This window comes from Marmota flaviventris, chromosome 12, assembly GCF_047511675.1.
Source record: "Marmota flaviventris isolate mMarFla1 chromosome 12, mMarFla1.hap1, whole genome shotgun sequence".
Lineage (NCBI taxonomy): Eukaryota > Metazoa > Chordata > Mammalia > Rodentia > Sciuridae > Marmota > Marmota flaviventris.
In genome coordinates, this window is record NC_092509.1 from 51,666,485 (window position 1) to 51,683,119 (window position 16,635).

Here is a 16,635-nt window from a genome sequence, read left to right on the forward strand (position 1 = left end):
GGTCAAGCTTCCCTAGTTCTTCCAATTAGGGTACCTCGTATGGTCTAGGGACAGCCACACTGAACTTTATTTTAGTTTTATGTCAGACATCTACTGGTTGCAAAAAGAAGATGCCAAATTGGCTGAGATGAGGTGAAATGGAAATCCTTTTATCTAAGACGAGTAAGATGACAAAAAACTATTTAAAATGGTCCTGAGACTCAGGAAGGAGAATGCTCCCTAATTATATTCTTGATCATCCCGTTGCTCTCCCCCCCCCCCCCACTGACATAAAAGATCCTTGTAAGACTTCCACCACTGCTGGGAGTTGCCGATTGGGCCAAGCTGGGGATCTTCCGTGGTTCTGGAGGTTGGTGCTGGCACAGGGACCTGAGTAACTCAGTCGAATGGCAGGGAGCAGCATCCAGACCAAGGGATGTCCACAGCTGGTTTGAGGGGAGCTGTGATTTTCCTGCGGTTGAACATAAAGCCATGGATTTTAACCTCTTGATCGTTTAAGAAATGAAGGCCCATTTTGAGCCAGGACTTAAAGGGGCCCCTAAGTCCTGTATCTGCGGGTATAGAACTTTCTAGGTTGCGAGACAATCTAAGTGACTTTGGAGCTAGAGGCAAATATTTATACTATACTTTGAAGTCAGGATGAGTTGTTCAGTAAATCATCCTCTAGAATACAAAAATAAAGTCTCTAAAAGGCATTTGTCTGAGACTGAACTTAAAATATTTTTGTATACTGTACTTAACCTTGGTTTCCTTCATAGAAGGGATTTGCAGTCTCTGAAATCTAGTCTGAAACCCAATATTAATGTAATTAGTCCTGAAAAATAAAGGGAGGGGCAGGGCTACTATCTTCTACTGTTCCCACCATCGCATCCATACCCCTACATCATAGCCACACTTTTCCTACTATACACTCACTCAGGCAATTCCTTTAGGTTTCCACCTCAAAATCACTTTTTCTGAGAGGTTCTTACAACCATCTTGGAAAATCTGAGCATATGTGATGACCCAATACACTATTATTTTTCCTCTTTATTTCATCTGATCTCATTATCTAAATAGCTGGGTTTTGTCTGAATATGCTTTGGATAAGGAAGCTCTGGTCTAATAGTTACGACATCTTTTTTGTTCACCCATTTCTTATGTTTTCGAATTTCAGCAAATGTCTTTTGTTGTCCCCATATGAACAGGTCTATCTGTAAAAGTAAATAGATGGAGATGAGAAAATATGTTTTCTGTCTTAATAGTGGTTTATTCACACATTCAACCTTTTTTCTTCTTCTTTTTGTGTTGCTGGAGATTGAACCCAGGGCTTCCCGCATACTAGGCAAGCACTGTACAACTGTAGTACATTCCCAGCTTCTATAACTTGATTCTCCTAGGCAAGGGGCTGAGCACAGTAATTAAGACATTGTGGAGTAGGCACTAATAAAGGTATGAACAAGATGTGTATGCAAGAAGAACTCAGGTGGGAATGGTCATCCATGCCTGCAGCAGAAGCCAATTGTCCTTGGTTTTAAAGAGGGAGTTGACATATTCTAGTGCATCAGAGTGGAAGACAGTCTAGGGAAAGTCAGAGGATCCAAAAACTGAATAGTTCTATATGTTTGAAACTACTGTGTGTCCAGTACGGAGTATATGCCTATAATCCTAGCAACTTGGGAGGCTGAGACAGGATGATCAAAAGTTTGAGGCCAGATTCAGCAATTTAGGGAGGCCCTAAGCAACTTAGTAAGACTGTCTCAAAATTTAAATAAACAAATAGAACTGGGACCCGAGCATGGTGGCATACGGCTATAATTCCAGTTACTTGAGGGGCTGAGGCATAAAGATCACAAGTTTGAGAATTGCCTGGGCAATCTAGTGAGACCCTGTCACAAAGGGTGGAGGTGGGGGGCTGTGGATGTGGCTCAGTGGTAAAGCACCTCTGGGTTCAATCCCCAATATTTATAAATAAATAAATAATGAAATGGAAGGAGCACATAAATAAACAAGCCAAGAGGCTACCTTGAGACTTGAAGACTAGGAAGAGTTCATCCCTAGAGGGAAGGACACTCTGAGCACAGACAAACCGGAACAATGATGGTTAGGTATTCAAAATAAAAGAGCTTGGTCAAGACAGAGCCAGTGCATGCAGTACAGAATTGTAATGCAAACAAACAAACAAACAAAAACAAAGTACACATATAAAGGCATGAGCTGGCGTGAACATACTCTAAATACAAAGATATGAAAAATTGAACTCTATATGTGTAATAAGAATTGTAATGCATTCCGCTGTCGTGTATTTAAAAAAAATAAAATCAATAAAACTAACAAAAAGAATTAAAGTCAGCATACTATAGCGACACAGCATATCCATGTTTATAGCAGCACAATTCACAATAGCTACAACTATGAAACCAGCGCAGGTGTCCATCCACAGATGAATGGATAAAGAAAATGTGGCATATATACTGGATAGAGTTTTATTCTGTCATAAAAAATGAAATTATGTCATTTGCAGGAAAATGGATGGAACTAGAAACCACTGTGTTAAGTAAAAACCAAAGTCAGAAGATTAAAAAAAAAAGGAAGTGGGAAAGGCCAGGTATGGTGGAGTATGGCTATAATCCCAGCAATGCAGGAGGCTGAGGCAGGAGGCTCACCAGTTCAAGGACAGCTTAGGCAAGTAAACCAGACCCTGTCTCAAAATAAAGAGGATATAGCCCAGGGTATAGAGAGCCCCTAGGTCAAATCTCCAGTACCACCAACAAAACAACAAACCAGGTGTGGTGGTGCTGGCCTATAATCGCAGTGGCTCCAGAGGCTGAGGCAGGAGGATCATGAGTTCAAGGTCAGCTTCCGAAATTTAGCAAGGCCCAAACAACTCAGCAAGACCCTGTCTCTACATAAAATATAAAAAAGGGTGGGAGATGTGGCTCAGTGGTTGAGTGCCCCTGGGTTCAATCCTCATAGTACCTAAACAACAACAACAAAAAAACCCCAAAGGGATACTTTTTTTTTTTTCCCACCAATTGGGGACCGGCATTGTCAGTAATGAAAAATCTTCTGTCCCTCATCCAGGTAGTTAGGAAGTTCTTCTCTGAATATCAAATTACCTTGGAAGTGCAAATAATTCAGAGAAGATTCTTGACCACTGAATTCACACCCCTCATTCAGATTCCTGTTGCCCCTTGACTCAGGAGTCTACCCTGTTGGCTTTGAGGTGTTCATCTGATTTGGATTATTGAGACAACTTTTTTATTTCTTTTTCTGCTACTGGAGAGTGAACCCAGGGGTGCTTTATCACTGAGCTACTGTTGGGGGCAGGTCGCTCAGAAAACACACCAAGTCCCAGTTTTGTCCAAATTGAATAGTTTTTATTTAGCTGGCCAGCTGATGACTGCTCCCAGCAGGACTCGGAACTGTCTCTGCAAGGAACAGCCCCAAGCCTGAGCATTTTAGGATATTTAAAGGCAAAAACCACATCTGGGTTGATGTAGCTTCAAGCAAGCAGGTACAGAAGCTGAATTTGGCAGTGAGCGAGACAATGCAATGGGTACATTGATATTTCCCACAGGACTTTCCAGGTTGGCATAGCAGCAAGCAAGCAGAAGGGAAGTGGGTCAAAATTACCCTAGTTCAGTACAAGTTAGAGAATGGTTACCAACGTCTAGACAATCAATCTCTGAAAAGGTACATTGCCCAAGAAAAGTGGAAAGCAAAGAGAACAATTTTACATTGTATAAGAATTACTATTTTGCATTGCCAAGTATGTTATGCTAGGTAAATATTAATGGGTACAGAGGTGGGGTTTTCCCACGGGAGAAGCATTTCTGACATGAAATGGAGTCTAAGGATAAAATGGAATCTGTTTGGTCATTGCCCATATAGCTTGGTCCATAACACTACATACCCAGTCCTTATTTAGTTCTGAGACAGGGTCTCTCTAAGTTGCCCAGGCAGGCCTCCAACTCACCACCCTACTGCCTCAGCCTCTAGAGTTTCAGAGATTACAGGTGTGCATTACCACACTGGTTGGAAGGCATCCTAATACCATAATTTGGAGTGTCACCGGCTCGAGGTGGCTATGCTTTCTGAATTAGTACTCATGAGTGTTTATCTTTCGGCATCATTTAAGGTGAAAATAACATCAGCCTTTGGGACTAGATTTATTTCTGTTATTAGAAATTCTCTGCTTTTCTCTGGTGTGGTGGCACATGCCTGTAATCCAGAGACTCGGGAGGCCTAGGCAGCAGGATCGCAAATTTGGGGCCAGCCTTAGCAGTTTAGCAGGGCCCTAACCAATTTAGCAAGACCCTGTCTCAAAACAAAAACAAAAACAAAACATTAAAAGCTCTGGGTATGTTGTTCAGTGGTTAAGCACTCCTGGGTTTAACCCTGATACAAAACCAAACCAACCAATCAAATTCTCCCCACCCCACCCCAATCCTCTGCTTTTATTCCTTTCCTGACTTCTCATTCTCACATGGTGGTCTGAATCCTCACTCCCAAATGTGCTCCCATAATCCACCTAGGCACTTTATAACAACCTAATCTGTGAGCACTAATTGTCATGGCAGCACCAGAAGTTTGGAAGCCTGTGTATTCCTTTCTAATATTCTGTTTCTTCAAAGGTCTCAGCAGTTCTTGTGGGCCAGCTGACATTCCTGTCAATGAAGACACATTTCAATATTCTGCTTACTCTCCTCCCAACATTTATTCTATTCTCCCTTTGGCTAGAGGTGTCCTTTTCAGAAGTTTAAATAAACTCATCAAGAGCCTTATAAACTGGAGGATTTATGTTGGCAACCAAGTATTTTTACCTTAATCCGAATGAACTCTGTTGGCGCCATCTAGTGGTATTATTTAGCTCTGACAATCTTCAGTAGAGGCCTCTTGAGCCTTGAGCTGGCTAGAGGTGAAGAATGCAATTCCAGGTATAGTTTATTTGTTTGTACTAAGGAACTGAACTCAGGGGAACTTTACCACTAAGCTACACCCCCAGCCCCTTTTTATTTTTGAGACAGGGTGTTGCTAAGTTGCTTCGGGCCTCACTATGTTGCTGAGGCTGGCCTTGAACTTGCAATCCTCAGGTCTCAGCCTCTGGAGTCTCTGGGCTTCCAGGTGTAGTCTTTTACTTGCTGCCCTTGAGACTTTATCACTTGTGAGGAACATATGAATAGAAAACTTTGGAACTAAAGGAGTACAGATCTTTCCAAATAGCCTGTTCAGAAGATCTTCCTGTTCTAAAGCCTAGACTAGGAGTTTTCTGTTTGTTGTTGTTTGCTTTGTTTTTGCAAATGATAAAACTGATTCAGAGATTGAATACTTTTCTACATGCACATCACAGAACCACCTTTTGGACCCAAGTCCATCTTATAACAAAGTCCCAGCTCTTCCTACAACAGCACACTGTCTATAAATACAGTACTAGGCCAAGGTACATGCTCAATATGTTGATGTGAATTTGAGCCAGAAATAAGATGGATGTAGATGAAGCATCATGATGGAACTTTTCCAACAGGAGGGGAACAGAAGCAGCAATGGAGTTTCCACACAAGATGACTGCTTCTTCCACAGAAGACTAGCCCAGTGCTTCTCAAACGCTAATGTGCATATGAATCATCTGGAGAGATTAATAAATTGCAGATTGTGAGTCAGTAGTTCTGAGAAGTGGCCTGAGAGTCTACATTTTTTTAAAAGCTGCAAGATGATGCTGATGATGCCAGTCTTCAGAACAACATTCTTCACCCCCAGGATGATGGGTCAAATAGCAAGTATGTTAGGTATTATAAGTTGTGTGGTCTCTGCCACAGCTACTCATCCTAGCCTTTGTGACCTAAAGCAGCCAGAGATAACTACCATTGTCATGATGGCATTCCAACAAATATTAATAAAAATAGGCCCCAAGTCAGATGGCCCATAGGCATTAGTTTGCTGATCTCATGTATAGGCACTGTAGATCCCACGTTTGTGGTTATATAAGCACCTGCATTTTCTATGTGGGCCCACTTATCAAGGTGAGAAAGTGACTAATGGATTACAAAAAGAGAACCCCCCAAAAAACATCAGTGGTTTCCAAGCTTGACCAAACCACTATGAAAACAGTCACTCATATCAAAACTCAATAGTTCTGTTTTCTTTCTATGAAGTTGACACTGTAGTTTCTCTAATTTTCCACCAAGTAAATTAATATTTAATATTAATATTTAGTATTTTAATATTTTAATAATATTAAATACCTAAGATGTATTTAGCATTGCTGGGAGCAATGAGGAATTCTTTAAAAACAGTTATAGTCCATGTTCTTTAAGAGTTTTCTTGGTGTTATTGTGCTACTAAGACATAGAAACATGGTTGCAAAAAATTTAAACACTCATGGAGAGATTATTCAGTAAATGCACATGTGACAATAGGTTAGAGATTTGGAAAAATAATGGAACCTGGCATATGCATCTATTACCAAAATAAATTCTAGTTGCTTCAAACACTTAAGTGTAAACATTATGTAAACAATAAGAGTATTGGATAGACACACACACACACACACACACACACACACACACCCCTCCTAATTTTGGAGTTGGAAGAGTCTATTGGGAAACGTGAATATCAGAAGCCACAAGGAAAAGACCATATAATAAAAAGCATCTAAACCGGGTGTGGTGGTGCATGCCTGTAATCCCCGTGGCTCAGGAAGCTGAGGCAGGAAGATTGCAAGTTTGAGGCCAGCCTCAACAATTTAGCAAGACCCTATGCAACTCAGTTAGACCCTGTCACAAGATAAAAAAATAAAAAGGGCTGGGAATGTTGCTCAATGGTTAAACACCCTTGGGCTCAATCCCTGGTACCCCCTTCTCTCCAGAAAAGCATCTTCATGGGAAAATCTTTCATTGAAAAAAAACAAACACAAAGAATCGGGTAATTATTACTCAGCTAATAAAAACTCAATAGAAAGTTTAAAATAGACTAAAAGTGGTCATAATTCAGAGTACAAATTGCCAATTAATTTTAAGTTAACAGTGTAAATGCTAACAAAAGAAAAAAAATATCCACACTAAAAATTGATTGAAACCCATCTCCTACTGACAGGTCAGCTGCTGTCTTGGATTCTTGGATCATATGTTCTCCAGCTGTTTCTATCTTTCTTTTCTTTGTGGTACTGGGGATCAAATTCAGGATCTCGAATATGTTAGGCAAGTGCTTTACTTCTGAGCTGTCTCTGGCCCATATCCCCAGCCTCCAGATGTTCCTTCTGATGATGCTTGCACCTGGAATCCAGCCCCAATGTTGAGAGGCCTCTTAGAGCCATGCCAGTCCTCAATCTCAACTGGGCCCAGCCTCAAGTCAGCCCAGCCCAGGGGTCAGGGAGGTGAACGAAAATCCCCCAGATGATTCCAGTTCCCAGACCTTCGAGTCATTCACAGACATTTGGATCTTCCCAGCTGAGTCCCCCAACATGTTGGAGCAGAGCAAACCTGTTGCTACTGTCTGTATACTTTCTGAAATCCCCTTGCCCAGACTCCATGAGTAGCATAACAGAGTGGTTGCTGGGCTCATACACTGAGGTTTGGTTAAGGACCAAACAATGCCTACCCTAAACAAGGCAACTGAAGACATCCTTAACATCTCCACACTGTTTATATGTGAGAGGGATCTACACCAGGGAGCATCTTAAAAACCAAACATAACACAAGAGCTCACCCAGTCGGTACAGTAGTGAATCCCTGTAATCCCCGCAACTCAGGAGGCGGAGGCAGGAAGGCCAGCCTCAGCAACATAGCAGGACCCTGTCTCAAAATAAAAATAATAATAATAATAAAAAGGGCTGGGGACATACCTCAGTGGACAGCCCACATTTTGTGATCCAGTGAAGACCAAAGAGGTGAAGACGGTTGAAAGCAAGAGGAACAGCACTGGCCATGGACAGTTCAGTGAATATTTAGGAACCAAGGGCCCTCATCAAGTTCAAAGTGAATCCTAAGAAGTAGATTTCTTTGGGAAATAGCTTCACTGGATCAAGGTAAAGCAACAAGGATTCGTCTGGAGAACAAATTCGGGAGACGATGTTTTTACTTGGCATATGGTGAAGCTGACTCAAAGGATGAGTTTTGGAGGAATTGTCCTCTTTGGCAAGCAAGGAGGGAAAAGCTGCTGGCAGAGGAGCAGCCTGGAACAGGAACAGCAGACCCTCAAAGGGAGCTGAGGATAACACCAGGCATGGCACTGCTGAGGGCACTTAGGGAGATCACACCATCTCTGAGCCTCAGCTTCTTCAACAAAAGCTATTTATCTACCACTGTCTCCTTTTCACCATTTTGATCCAAGTGAAAATTATTCCTTCTTAGACTATCCTAGATAATGAATTCCATGTGCCAATCATTTTGTTTTCTTATCTTCTAATCTCCATCTTCATCATCTTTTTTATTGTACTTAATAAGTATTTGAATATCATGTCTTTCTTTGCTAGAATTATTTTTATTGGATTTTTTTCATATTTTTGGTGCATTATAATTATACATATTATTGGGATTCACTGCAATAAATCTGTGCATGCCTTTAATTAAAGGAGGACTGGGGTGTTTTTTGTTTGTTTGTTTTGTTTTGCCTATTTTGTTTATTGTTGTATTGTCAGGACCCAATATAGTGTTTAGCAAAAAGTAAGCACTCAATAAATGTTTGCTGAATATGAATAAATAAAACTCTTTCCTAAATAAAATTCTCATACACACTTCATAACTCAGCTCAAGCTGAACTTCCCATAAAACCTTATGTTACCAATTCCCTCCAAACACAGTTGGAGCATTTATGGCTTGCTGTGCTGCTACTGCTGCTGATGCATCTAAGGAGTGCTGCTGAAGCTTCCAGTTGACACTATGCTCCCCAAGGCCGTGTTAGTGTCACCCACACTGCATAGCTCAAGGATTGGTAGGCGCTCATCGAGGAGAGCAACTGCTCTTCAGGTAGCACAGAGTTAGGCTCATGGCTTCAAAAACCAGATTTCCTGAACTCAAGTCCTCCTGGTGGACTGTGTTGTGTGAATCTGAAAATGATCTTGACTTTTTCTGGGCCTCAGCTTCCTTATCTGTAAAATGATAAGAATAGTTAACCATAGAGAGTTGTGATAAGGAGCTAAGGCACAAAGGGTGCTTGGAATAAAGACTGGCACACAGATTTAAATGCTCAGATGGTTTTAATAACTTTATATTGAGAAGTTACAAGTTTGACATGAATATGTATGGCATAGACACACACACAAAAGGAAGTAAGAGGAAATAGCTAAAGAGGGTAAATGCTGAGGAAATATTATTTCTAAGGACAAATAAGGATCCCCCCCAAATGAGTTGATCATGATTTTCACTGGTTTCACCTGGTTTCACCAACACCAGTGTATCATGGGTCATAGGTTCTCCATAAATCTACCTCCACATTGGATTTCTCCCCGCAGGGAGTGAAGTCAGTCATTAAGGTCGGACTCACCTCCACCACAGATGACACCTAACTCATATCACCAGCTCATCATACAAAACCATCATATAAGCTAAACATTTCTTATTCAGAAGAGAGTTGCTATTCATAAAACTTAACAAAAGCCCATATTTTTCTTAGAGAATATAAGAGCATGGAGCGCAGAAAAGATAAACCGGAAAGAGCCACAGCTTGGCTGTCACTGGTTGGAGCTCATCACACCATCCATCTCTGGCCCCTTCTGGCCCCTCCAGTGCCCATGCAGAAGAAAAGCAGTTCCTTCCGTCAGCACCTGGTGCACAGTTCAGAGGACAAATTCTTCTTGAAGTGGGCTATTGAGGACTGCAGATCTGTCCCCGAGGTCACTGGGGTCTGCCGATGCTAAGGAACCAAATGTCTCTTGGGAGGCGTAGGTCATGTATACGAAGCCATCCTCATCCTTGTAGTCCCTGTAGATCTCCGCCATGGTCACATTCATGCTGACCAGGCTCTTGTTGTTCACCAGCAGGTAAAAGGCTTCAGTGGCTCTTAGGACCATTCGGCTCCTGGGATGGGGATGAGGGTGATATGAGGGGTTGATCTGAGAAGCAGCCCAAGAATCTGTAACAGGGGTTCATTTGATTTTTTTTTTTTTTTTTTTTTTTGTAGTTATAGATGGACAGATTTTTTTATTTTATCTGTTTATTTTTATGTGGTGCTAAGGATTAAACCCAGTGACTCACATATGCTAGGCAAGAGCTCTGCCACTGAGCTACAGCCCCAGCCCTCACTTGATGTTTTGACTATATCCCTTGTGGCTTTGAAACTTAGATTTTTCTTTTTCCCAATCTTCTTTTCCCTAAACTTCTCCCTGATCTCTCCTCCCTAATTTCATTTTCTCTGAATTACTACTATAAAAGCTCCCTATTCCTGCAGATGGGTAGGACACAGCCTTTGGGACAGGAGTCCCCTGTGTTTCTCCTTTGCTAGCAAAGCAATAAACCTTTTTCATTTTTCTCAAAATTGTGTCCTCGTTAATACATTGGCATTGGGGATGAGAACTGAGCTTTCTGCAACAAATCTATAGGGTCACGATGCTCAAGATGACTGACCAGCTCCCTACCCTTTCCCAGGAGATGTAGGAATCACACAGACTCCCAGTTAGGCCCAAAGTATCAGATAATCTCATTATTAATGAGGAGACTTGCCAATACAAAAATTCTAAGCAAATAAGCCCCGACATTAAAAGTATCTTCCCCAGCATCTGTCTCATTGTTGGACAGCCTGGGAATGGCCATTGGAGGGGATCTTCTGCCTCAAAGTGCATCCTTCCTCTACCCTGCTGTTACTCCCCTGACATCAAGGAGATAGGGAGGCAGCAAAGTTGACATGCTTTAAACATCAAAGGCTGTTAAGTTCCAATTCATCTGGCATGAAAACACAGAAACCCAGGGGAAGGGTCAGTCTCACCTTAAGCACACACTTCTGTTCACTTTAATTGGTGACAGTGGCACTCACAACATCAGAGCTTTAAACTTTCAGGAGGGCTAAGTCCACAGGGCAGTGATGGATGGGAGTGACTGGAACCTGATGCATTTTACAGCCATATAATATGTGAAGTCAGTCATTAAGGTCAGACTCACCTCCACCACAGATGACACCTAACTCATATCGCCAAATGTTCCAGCCCTGACAATGTCCAGCTGTCTTTGGGTAAAAAATAATTGTTCTACAATGGGGGCAGGGAAAGCTGGGGCTGGGAGTGTTGCCACCAGCTGGGAAGGAAGCATTCTTGTTCTCAGAGCTTCCATATCCATCTTCTGCAGGTTTGCTTTTGATGAGGGTAGAGGTGTGGGGGAGGAGGCTATGGACAGGGGATCTTTATCTAGCCTGTTCATGGCTGCATCCCAGAACCCAGAAAGCACCCCAGAACACAGTGGGCACTCAAATCATTGAGGAGAATCAAATTTGGGATGGAGATCTAAGTTGAGAGTGATGGTGACACAGGAGGGAATAGTCTCAAAACTCAAAGGCCTTTTTTGGGGGGTGGAGTGGGGGGGTTAAGTACTGACAGAATGTGTTGGGATCCAGAATATTTTTTTTTCTTGCTGGGGATCGAACTCATGGCCCCAAGCATGCACTCCACCACTGAGTTACATTCCCAGCCCTGATGCCGGGATATAATCCCTGACTTTCATTCTACCTCCAGTCACCTGCATTCACACCAGACTAACCTTAACAAAGAAATGTCCCTGAGAGGAGAAAATGGGAATGCTTTTATATAACGGAGTAAAAAAAAAAAAAAATTAAAACCAAACATTCAAGAGTGTACTTCCAAACAGACTTTTCAACACTATGAAGACTTCCCTATCCCCAGAGATTTAGGAGGCTGAGTTGGGGGAAAGCACGTTGGGGGCCAGCCTCAGCAATTTAGTGAGATTCTGTCTCAAAAAAAAAAAAAAAAAAAAAAATAGCTGAGTGCAGTGGCCCTTGCCTGTAATCCCAGAGAGTCAGGAGACTGAGGCAGCAGGATCCCAAGTTCAAATCCAGCCTCAGCAACTTGGGAGGCCCTAAGCAACTTAGTGAAACTCTGCCTCTAAATAAAATATAAAAAGGGTTAAGGATGTGGCTCACTGGTTAAGTGCCCCTTGGGTTCAGTCCCAGGTACCTAAAAAAATAAAAATAAAAATAGCTAGGCAGATGGTGCCACCTGTAATCCCAGCAATTTGGGAAACTCAGGCAGGAGGATTGCAAATTCAAATCCAGCTTCAGCAATTTAGGGAGGTCCTAAGCAACTTAGCGAGACTCTGTCACAAAATAAAAAATAAAAAGCGCTGGGGATGGAACGCACCTCTGTTTCAGCAGTACCAATAAATAAATAGATAAATAGACAAATATTTAAAAAGAAAAGAACTGGGGATGTAGCTCTGTGGAAAAGCACCCCTGGGTTCAAACTCAAATACCAAGAAAAAGACTTCCCCACTGTCTCTATTTTCTCCACATTTTCATCTTAACCCTCTGACACTTTTTTTTGGGGGGGGGGTACTGGGGATTGAACTCGGGCGCTCAACCACTGAGCCGCATCCCCAGCCCTATTTTGTATTTTATTTAGAGACAGGGTCCCACTGAGTTGCTAAGTGTTTCGCCATTGCTGAGACTGGTTTTGAACTTGCGATCCTCCTGTCTGGGCCTCCAGAGCCACTGGGATTACAGGTGTGCTCCACCGCGCCCGGCTCTCTCATACTTTAAAACTAGCTGCATTTTCTTGGCTGTGCCTTTACCTTAAACCAAAGGGAGGAGAGGGTCTTGTGCTCCAACTTCATTTTCTGAGCAGTGCAAAAAGCCCTTCCCCTCTGAAAAGGTCCGGCTCCTCCAGGCGCACAAACACTTGGAGGAGGAATTGCTCCAGGGGACAGACAGACTAGGTTTCAGATGGTATCTGAAAGAAAGGCTCTTCTGGAGTAGCTTGGAGCCAAGACTACTTTAGGAAATTCTTAGAAATCTTGGCAGATTTTTAGAACTGTTGTCTGGGGGGTTTTCCCCACCTGTTTAAAATAGAGTAGTTCTAAGAGTATCTTTTCAGGATACTACAAAATATAAAGATGAGTCACAAAAACCAATCTATCTTCTCCTGTAGGCCTCCCCCCCCACCCCCCCAAATCAAACAACCAAAGAACAAAGAAAAGGCCCAGGTACGCACAGCAGGCATTTGCACAGGCACATACACACACACACACACACACACACCACACACACACACACACACACAAGCACCTGCGTGCACTGTCACTTACCGGATGAGGCTGAGGAACTGGGTCATGGTCAGCTCCTGCGGGACCAGGAACTTGGTTTTGTCCAGCAGGGGCAAGAACTGCTCTCTGGGGTAGCGCTCCACTATCACCTGTCAAGAGTTTCAGCCCTTCAGAATGAAATTCAGAGCTCAGTGCTAGGAACTTGGAACAGAGGAGGGAGGCCTCCAGCGGGTCTTGATTTAATCAGAGGACAGGATCCCAGGCCCCACTAAGGAAGTACAATGGAGTCTTACCGGGATCTTGTTTGGGAACTTTGCCCGGATTCCAGCAACTTCCTGTTGTCTGGTTGCTGCGAACAGTTCAAGTACAAAAGAATAAGTAGACAGTAAGAGCAGGCTGCATCTTTTGCTCTGCTTTTTTCTCTGGTAACCCAGCGAGCTCCCCCAAGAACTTTACCTAAGTTCTTCCTCTGCTTGAAAGGTTTGAGGTTTGGGATTTTCTGTGGAGGCGGCATTTTTACCCAACAGCTGTGTTTGTGTCTGTCTTTAAAAAGAAAAAAAAAAAAATCCCACAACCAGGACCTAACTCGCTCCTCCAGCTGCTTCCAAATTGCCTGCAGGATCCTAAAAGAGGCCCTTATGTAGGGCTGAGTGACATCAGGCTCTCCTCACCCTCCCTTCTCCCCACTCCCCCTCCCTGGGCAGCAGGAGGTCAGTTCTGAGGATGGAAATGGAATAGCCACCTGCTCACTGGTCAGAGAAAGTCACTTTGTTCATGACCAGTTCAAGATGTTTCTTTGCTAAAGAAATTAGGATCCATAATAAAATCATTGGCTATAAACTCCAACAGCCTAGTTCTGGGCTGAGGACTTTGGAGAGGTGAAATTGCCTTATGCTGAGGACATTTTTGTGCTTCAGACCATTTGGCCAGAATGCACTTTAGGTGGGACCCAATCCAGATGTTCCAATTCCCAATGGCGGACCCAGACTCCAGGACCAGGCAAAGCTAGTTTCAGGTCTGAACCTCCCACCTATTCACCTTAAATTCAGATCTTCAGATAAATGATTTTGTTTATCAAGTGGTATTTTCAGTTATTTCACTAATACATAACTCAGAGTGGGTATGTGAGGCTTAAATGAACCAGTATATGTAAAGGATGCCTAGTGCCTAGTACCAAACTGATCTTTCAATTTTTGATTCTTCCCTCCTGCTTCCCTTTCACTTTTCTTTTGAGGGGATCAGGTGTCCAAGGTGCTATCTGATCTGGTTAGTGCTTCTGGGGTTGGGGGCTTAGGGGAAGGGAGCTGGGAGGTGATTCCAGTTGCTAATGCTATATGGATTTGGACGTAAAGAATAGGAACAGTCCTGGGAAAAATGGCTGGAGCAAGTGCCCACTCTTGATTGGAGTCCTATCTATAGATATTTTATTTTGGTACTAAAGATTGAACCAGGGGCACTTTATCACTGAACTGGATCCCCAACCCTTTTAATTTTTCTTTATTTTGAGACAGGGTCTCAAAAAATTGTTTAGGGACTCTCTAAATTGTTGAGGCTGGACTTGAACTTTTGATTCTCCTGTCTCAGCCTCCCAAGCTGCTGGGATTAGAGGTGTGCACCATTGTGCCCAGCTATATTTTAATAAACAGAAAACTGACGTAGCTCACAATGTAGATCACACATTTGCAGTGGGAAATATGTTTCTTACAGCTTGACTTGTCCTGAAGACAAAGCATGTGAAAAAAGATAGTTGATGTTTGTTTTTGTTCTGTTTGGTTTTCCCGGTACTGGGGATTGAATGCAGGGGTACTTTACCACTGAACTACATCTCCATTCCTTTTTATTTTTATTTTGAGATAGGGTCTTGCTAAGTTGCTGAGGCTGGTCTCAGATTTGTGATTCTTAAGACTCAGCCTCTGGACTAGTGGGGATCATAGCAGTGTGCCACCAAACTAGGCAGGTTGAGCTTATTGTGATTCCCATTAACCACATTCTCACTCCACCTGGTCCCACCTGGCCCCACCTCTGTCTTCTCAGACCAGATATTGGTAGGGTGAAATACATTTGGAATTCAGGACCTAGAGAGTGAGCTGGTAAGACAAGAGTGGCAGAGTGGGAGGTTTTGCATAGGCATTAGGGAGGATTTATTCCTTTCCGCCAATGACCGTGCCTAAGCCTCTCCTTTCTTAAAATAACAACTAGTCAACCCTCCCTTGGCTCTACCAGGCATGTGACTGTTGTAAAAAGAGCTTTGGAAACAGATGGGTTCTAACTCCTGCTTACTAGAAAGTTAACCTCTTTGGAACTCATTCAGCAAATGAGTTCATTAGCAAGATGGGTAGGGTTTCACTCATCTCATGAAGTAGTGTGAGGATTAAATGTGGAAATATATGTGATGTGCACATATCTAGGAAATGACACAGCTGAAGCTCAATAAATAGGAGTGCTGTCAGGCTACTCATACCCAGGATAGCTAATAGCCAGGCCCTCTCTGCTTACACTTCCTGGAGCCTTGAGAAAACTCCATTGAGCTCACTTAGCTCAGTGCTTCTGGCTCTTGCAGCTCTGTAATCTGGGGTCTGTCCCAACACTAAGGTACTGCTCTTTGAGGGTCAGCAGTGCACACAAATCCCTTTTTTCAGCTCTATTTCATCTCTGATCCTTGACATTTGAAATTATTGTCTATTTCCTCCTCAAAATTTGCATCTTGAACAAAAAAGAGTTTTTCCTTCTTATGAAATGTGAACAGAAATTTTGTGAAGCCTTCCTACATTAATATTCGTAGCATGCAATCTTGGCGTTGGTGGGGTAGAGCACTTGCCTAGCACGTGCGAGAACTTGGGTTCAGTTCTTGGCTCTGAAAAAAAGTCCAAAACAACCCACCCATCCCCCCCCCCCCCCGCCCCGCCGAAACAAACAACAGAAAAACCAAAACAAGGTAATGTAGTGCTATGTAAACAGAGCTTTAAGATTAGTACCCAGAAGATGGGGAGTAGATCAGTGACATACCCCATCCCTTGCTTAACATGTGTGAAGCCCTGAGCACACGTGCAGGTGCCCACGCCCTCAGGATCACTATGGCTGTTGCTCCAGTGCCCCTTAATGTTAGCATCACACTGACTCCATCAGGATCTTCTTGCTCTGTAATGCCCTCCTTGGATGATTTTAATCATTCCAGAGGAGTCTCCTAAACTGACTCAGTTTCTCCGATGTCATTAAAAATAGGCCTGCTCTTGGCCAGTAGGGTGTTTGAGGCTCTAGGAGTGACTAGAATGGATCCATTGTGCTCCCTGTTGCTGTTGTCGTTCATCCTTTCTGGCCACAAGCTCTGATGACAGTGAGAAAACAAATTTGGAAAATTATCACAAGATCAAAGTGAAATGTGTGCCTCTGAAATAAGAGCACTCTGCAGGTTGGAGGGCCAAGGAACTGGAAATCTTCTTCAACATTTCCATTT

General features: G+C 42.9%; 1 protein-coding gene across 1 annotated transcript; it reads right to left on the minus strand.

The window, feature by feature from the left end:
- Positions 1–9,465: 9,465 nt before the first annotated feature.
- Positions 9,466–13,695, minus strand: Map1lc3c (microtubule associated protein 1 light chain 3 gamma). The gene is made up of 4 exons (XM_027928461.2): positions 13,638–13,695; positions 13,475–13,530; positions 13,224–13,330; positions 9,466–9,995 (listed from the first exon to the last, which is right to left on the minus strand). The coding sequence occupies exons 1-4, from the start codon at positions 13,693–13,695 to the stop codon at positions 9,755–9,757; spliced, it is 462 nt and encodes a 153-aa protein (XP_027784262.2). The 3' UTR covers positions 9,466–9,754.
- Between the last annotated feature and the right edge of the window lie 2,940 nt (positions 13,696–16,635).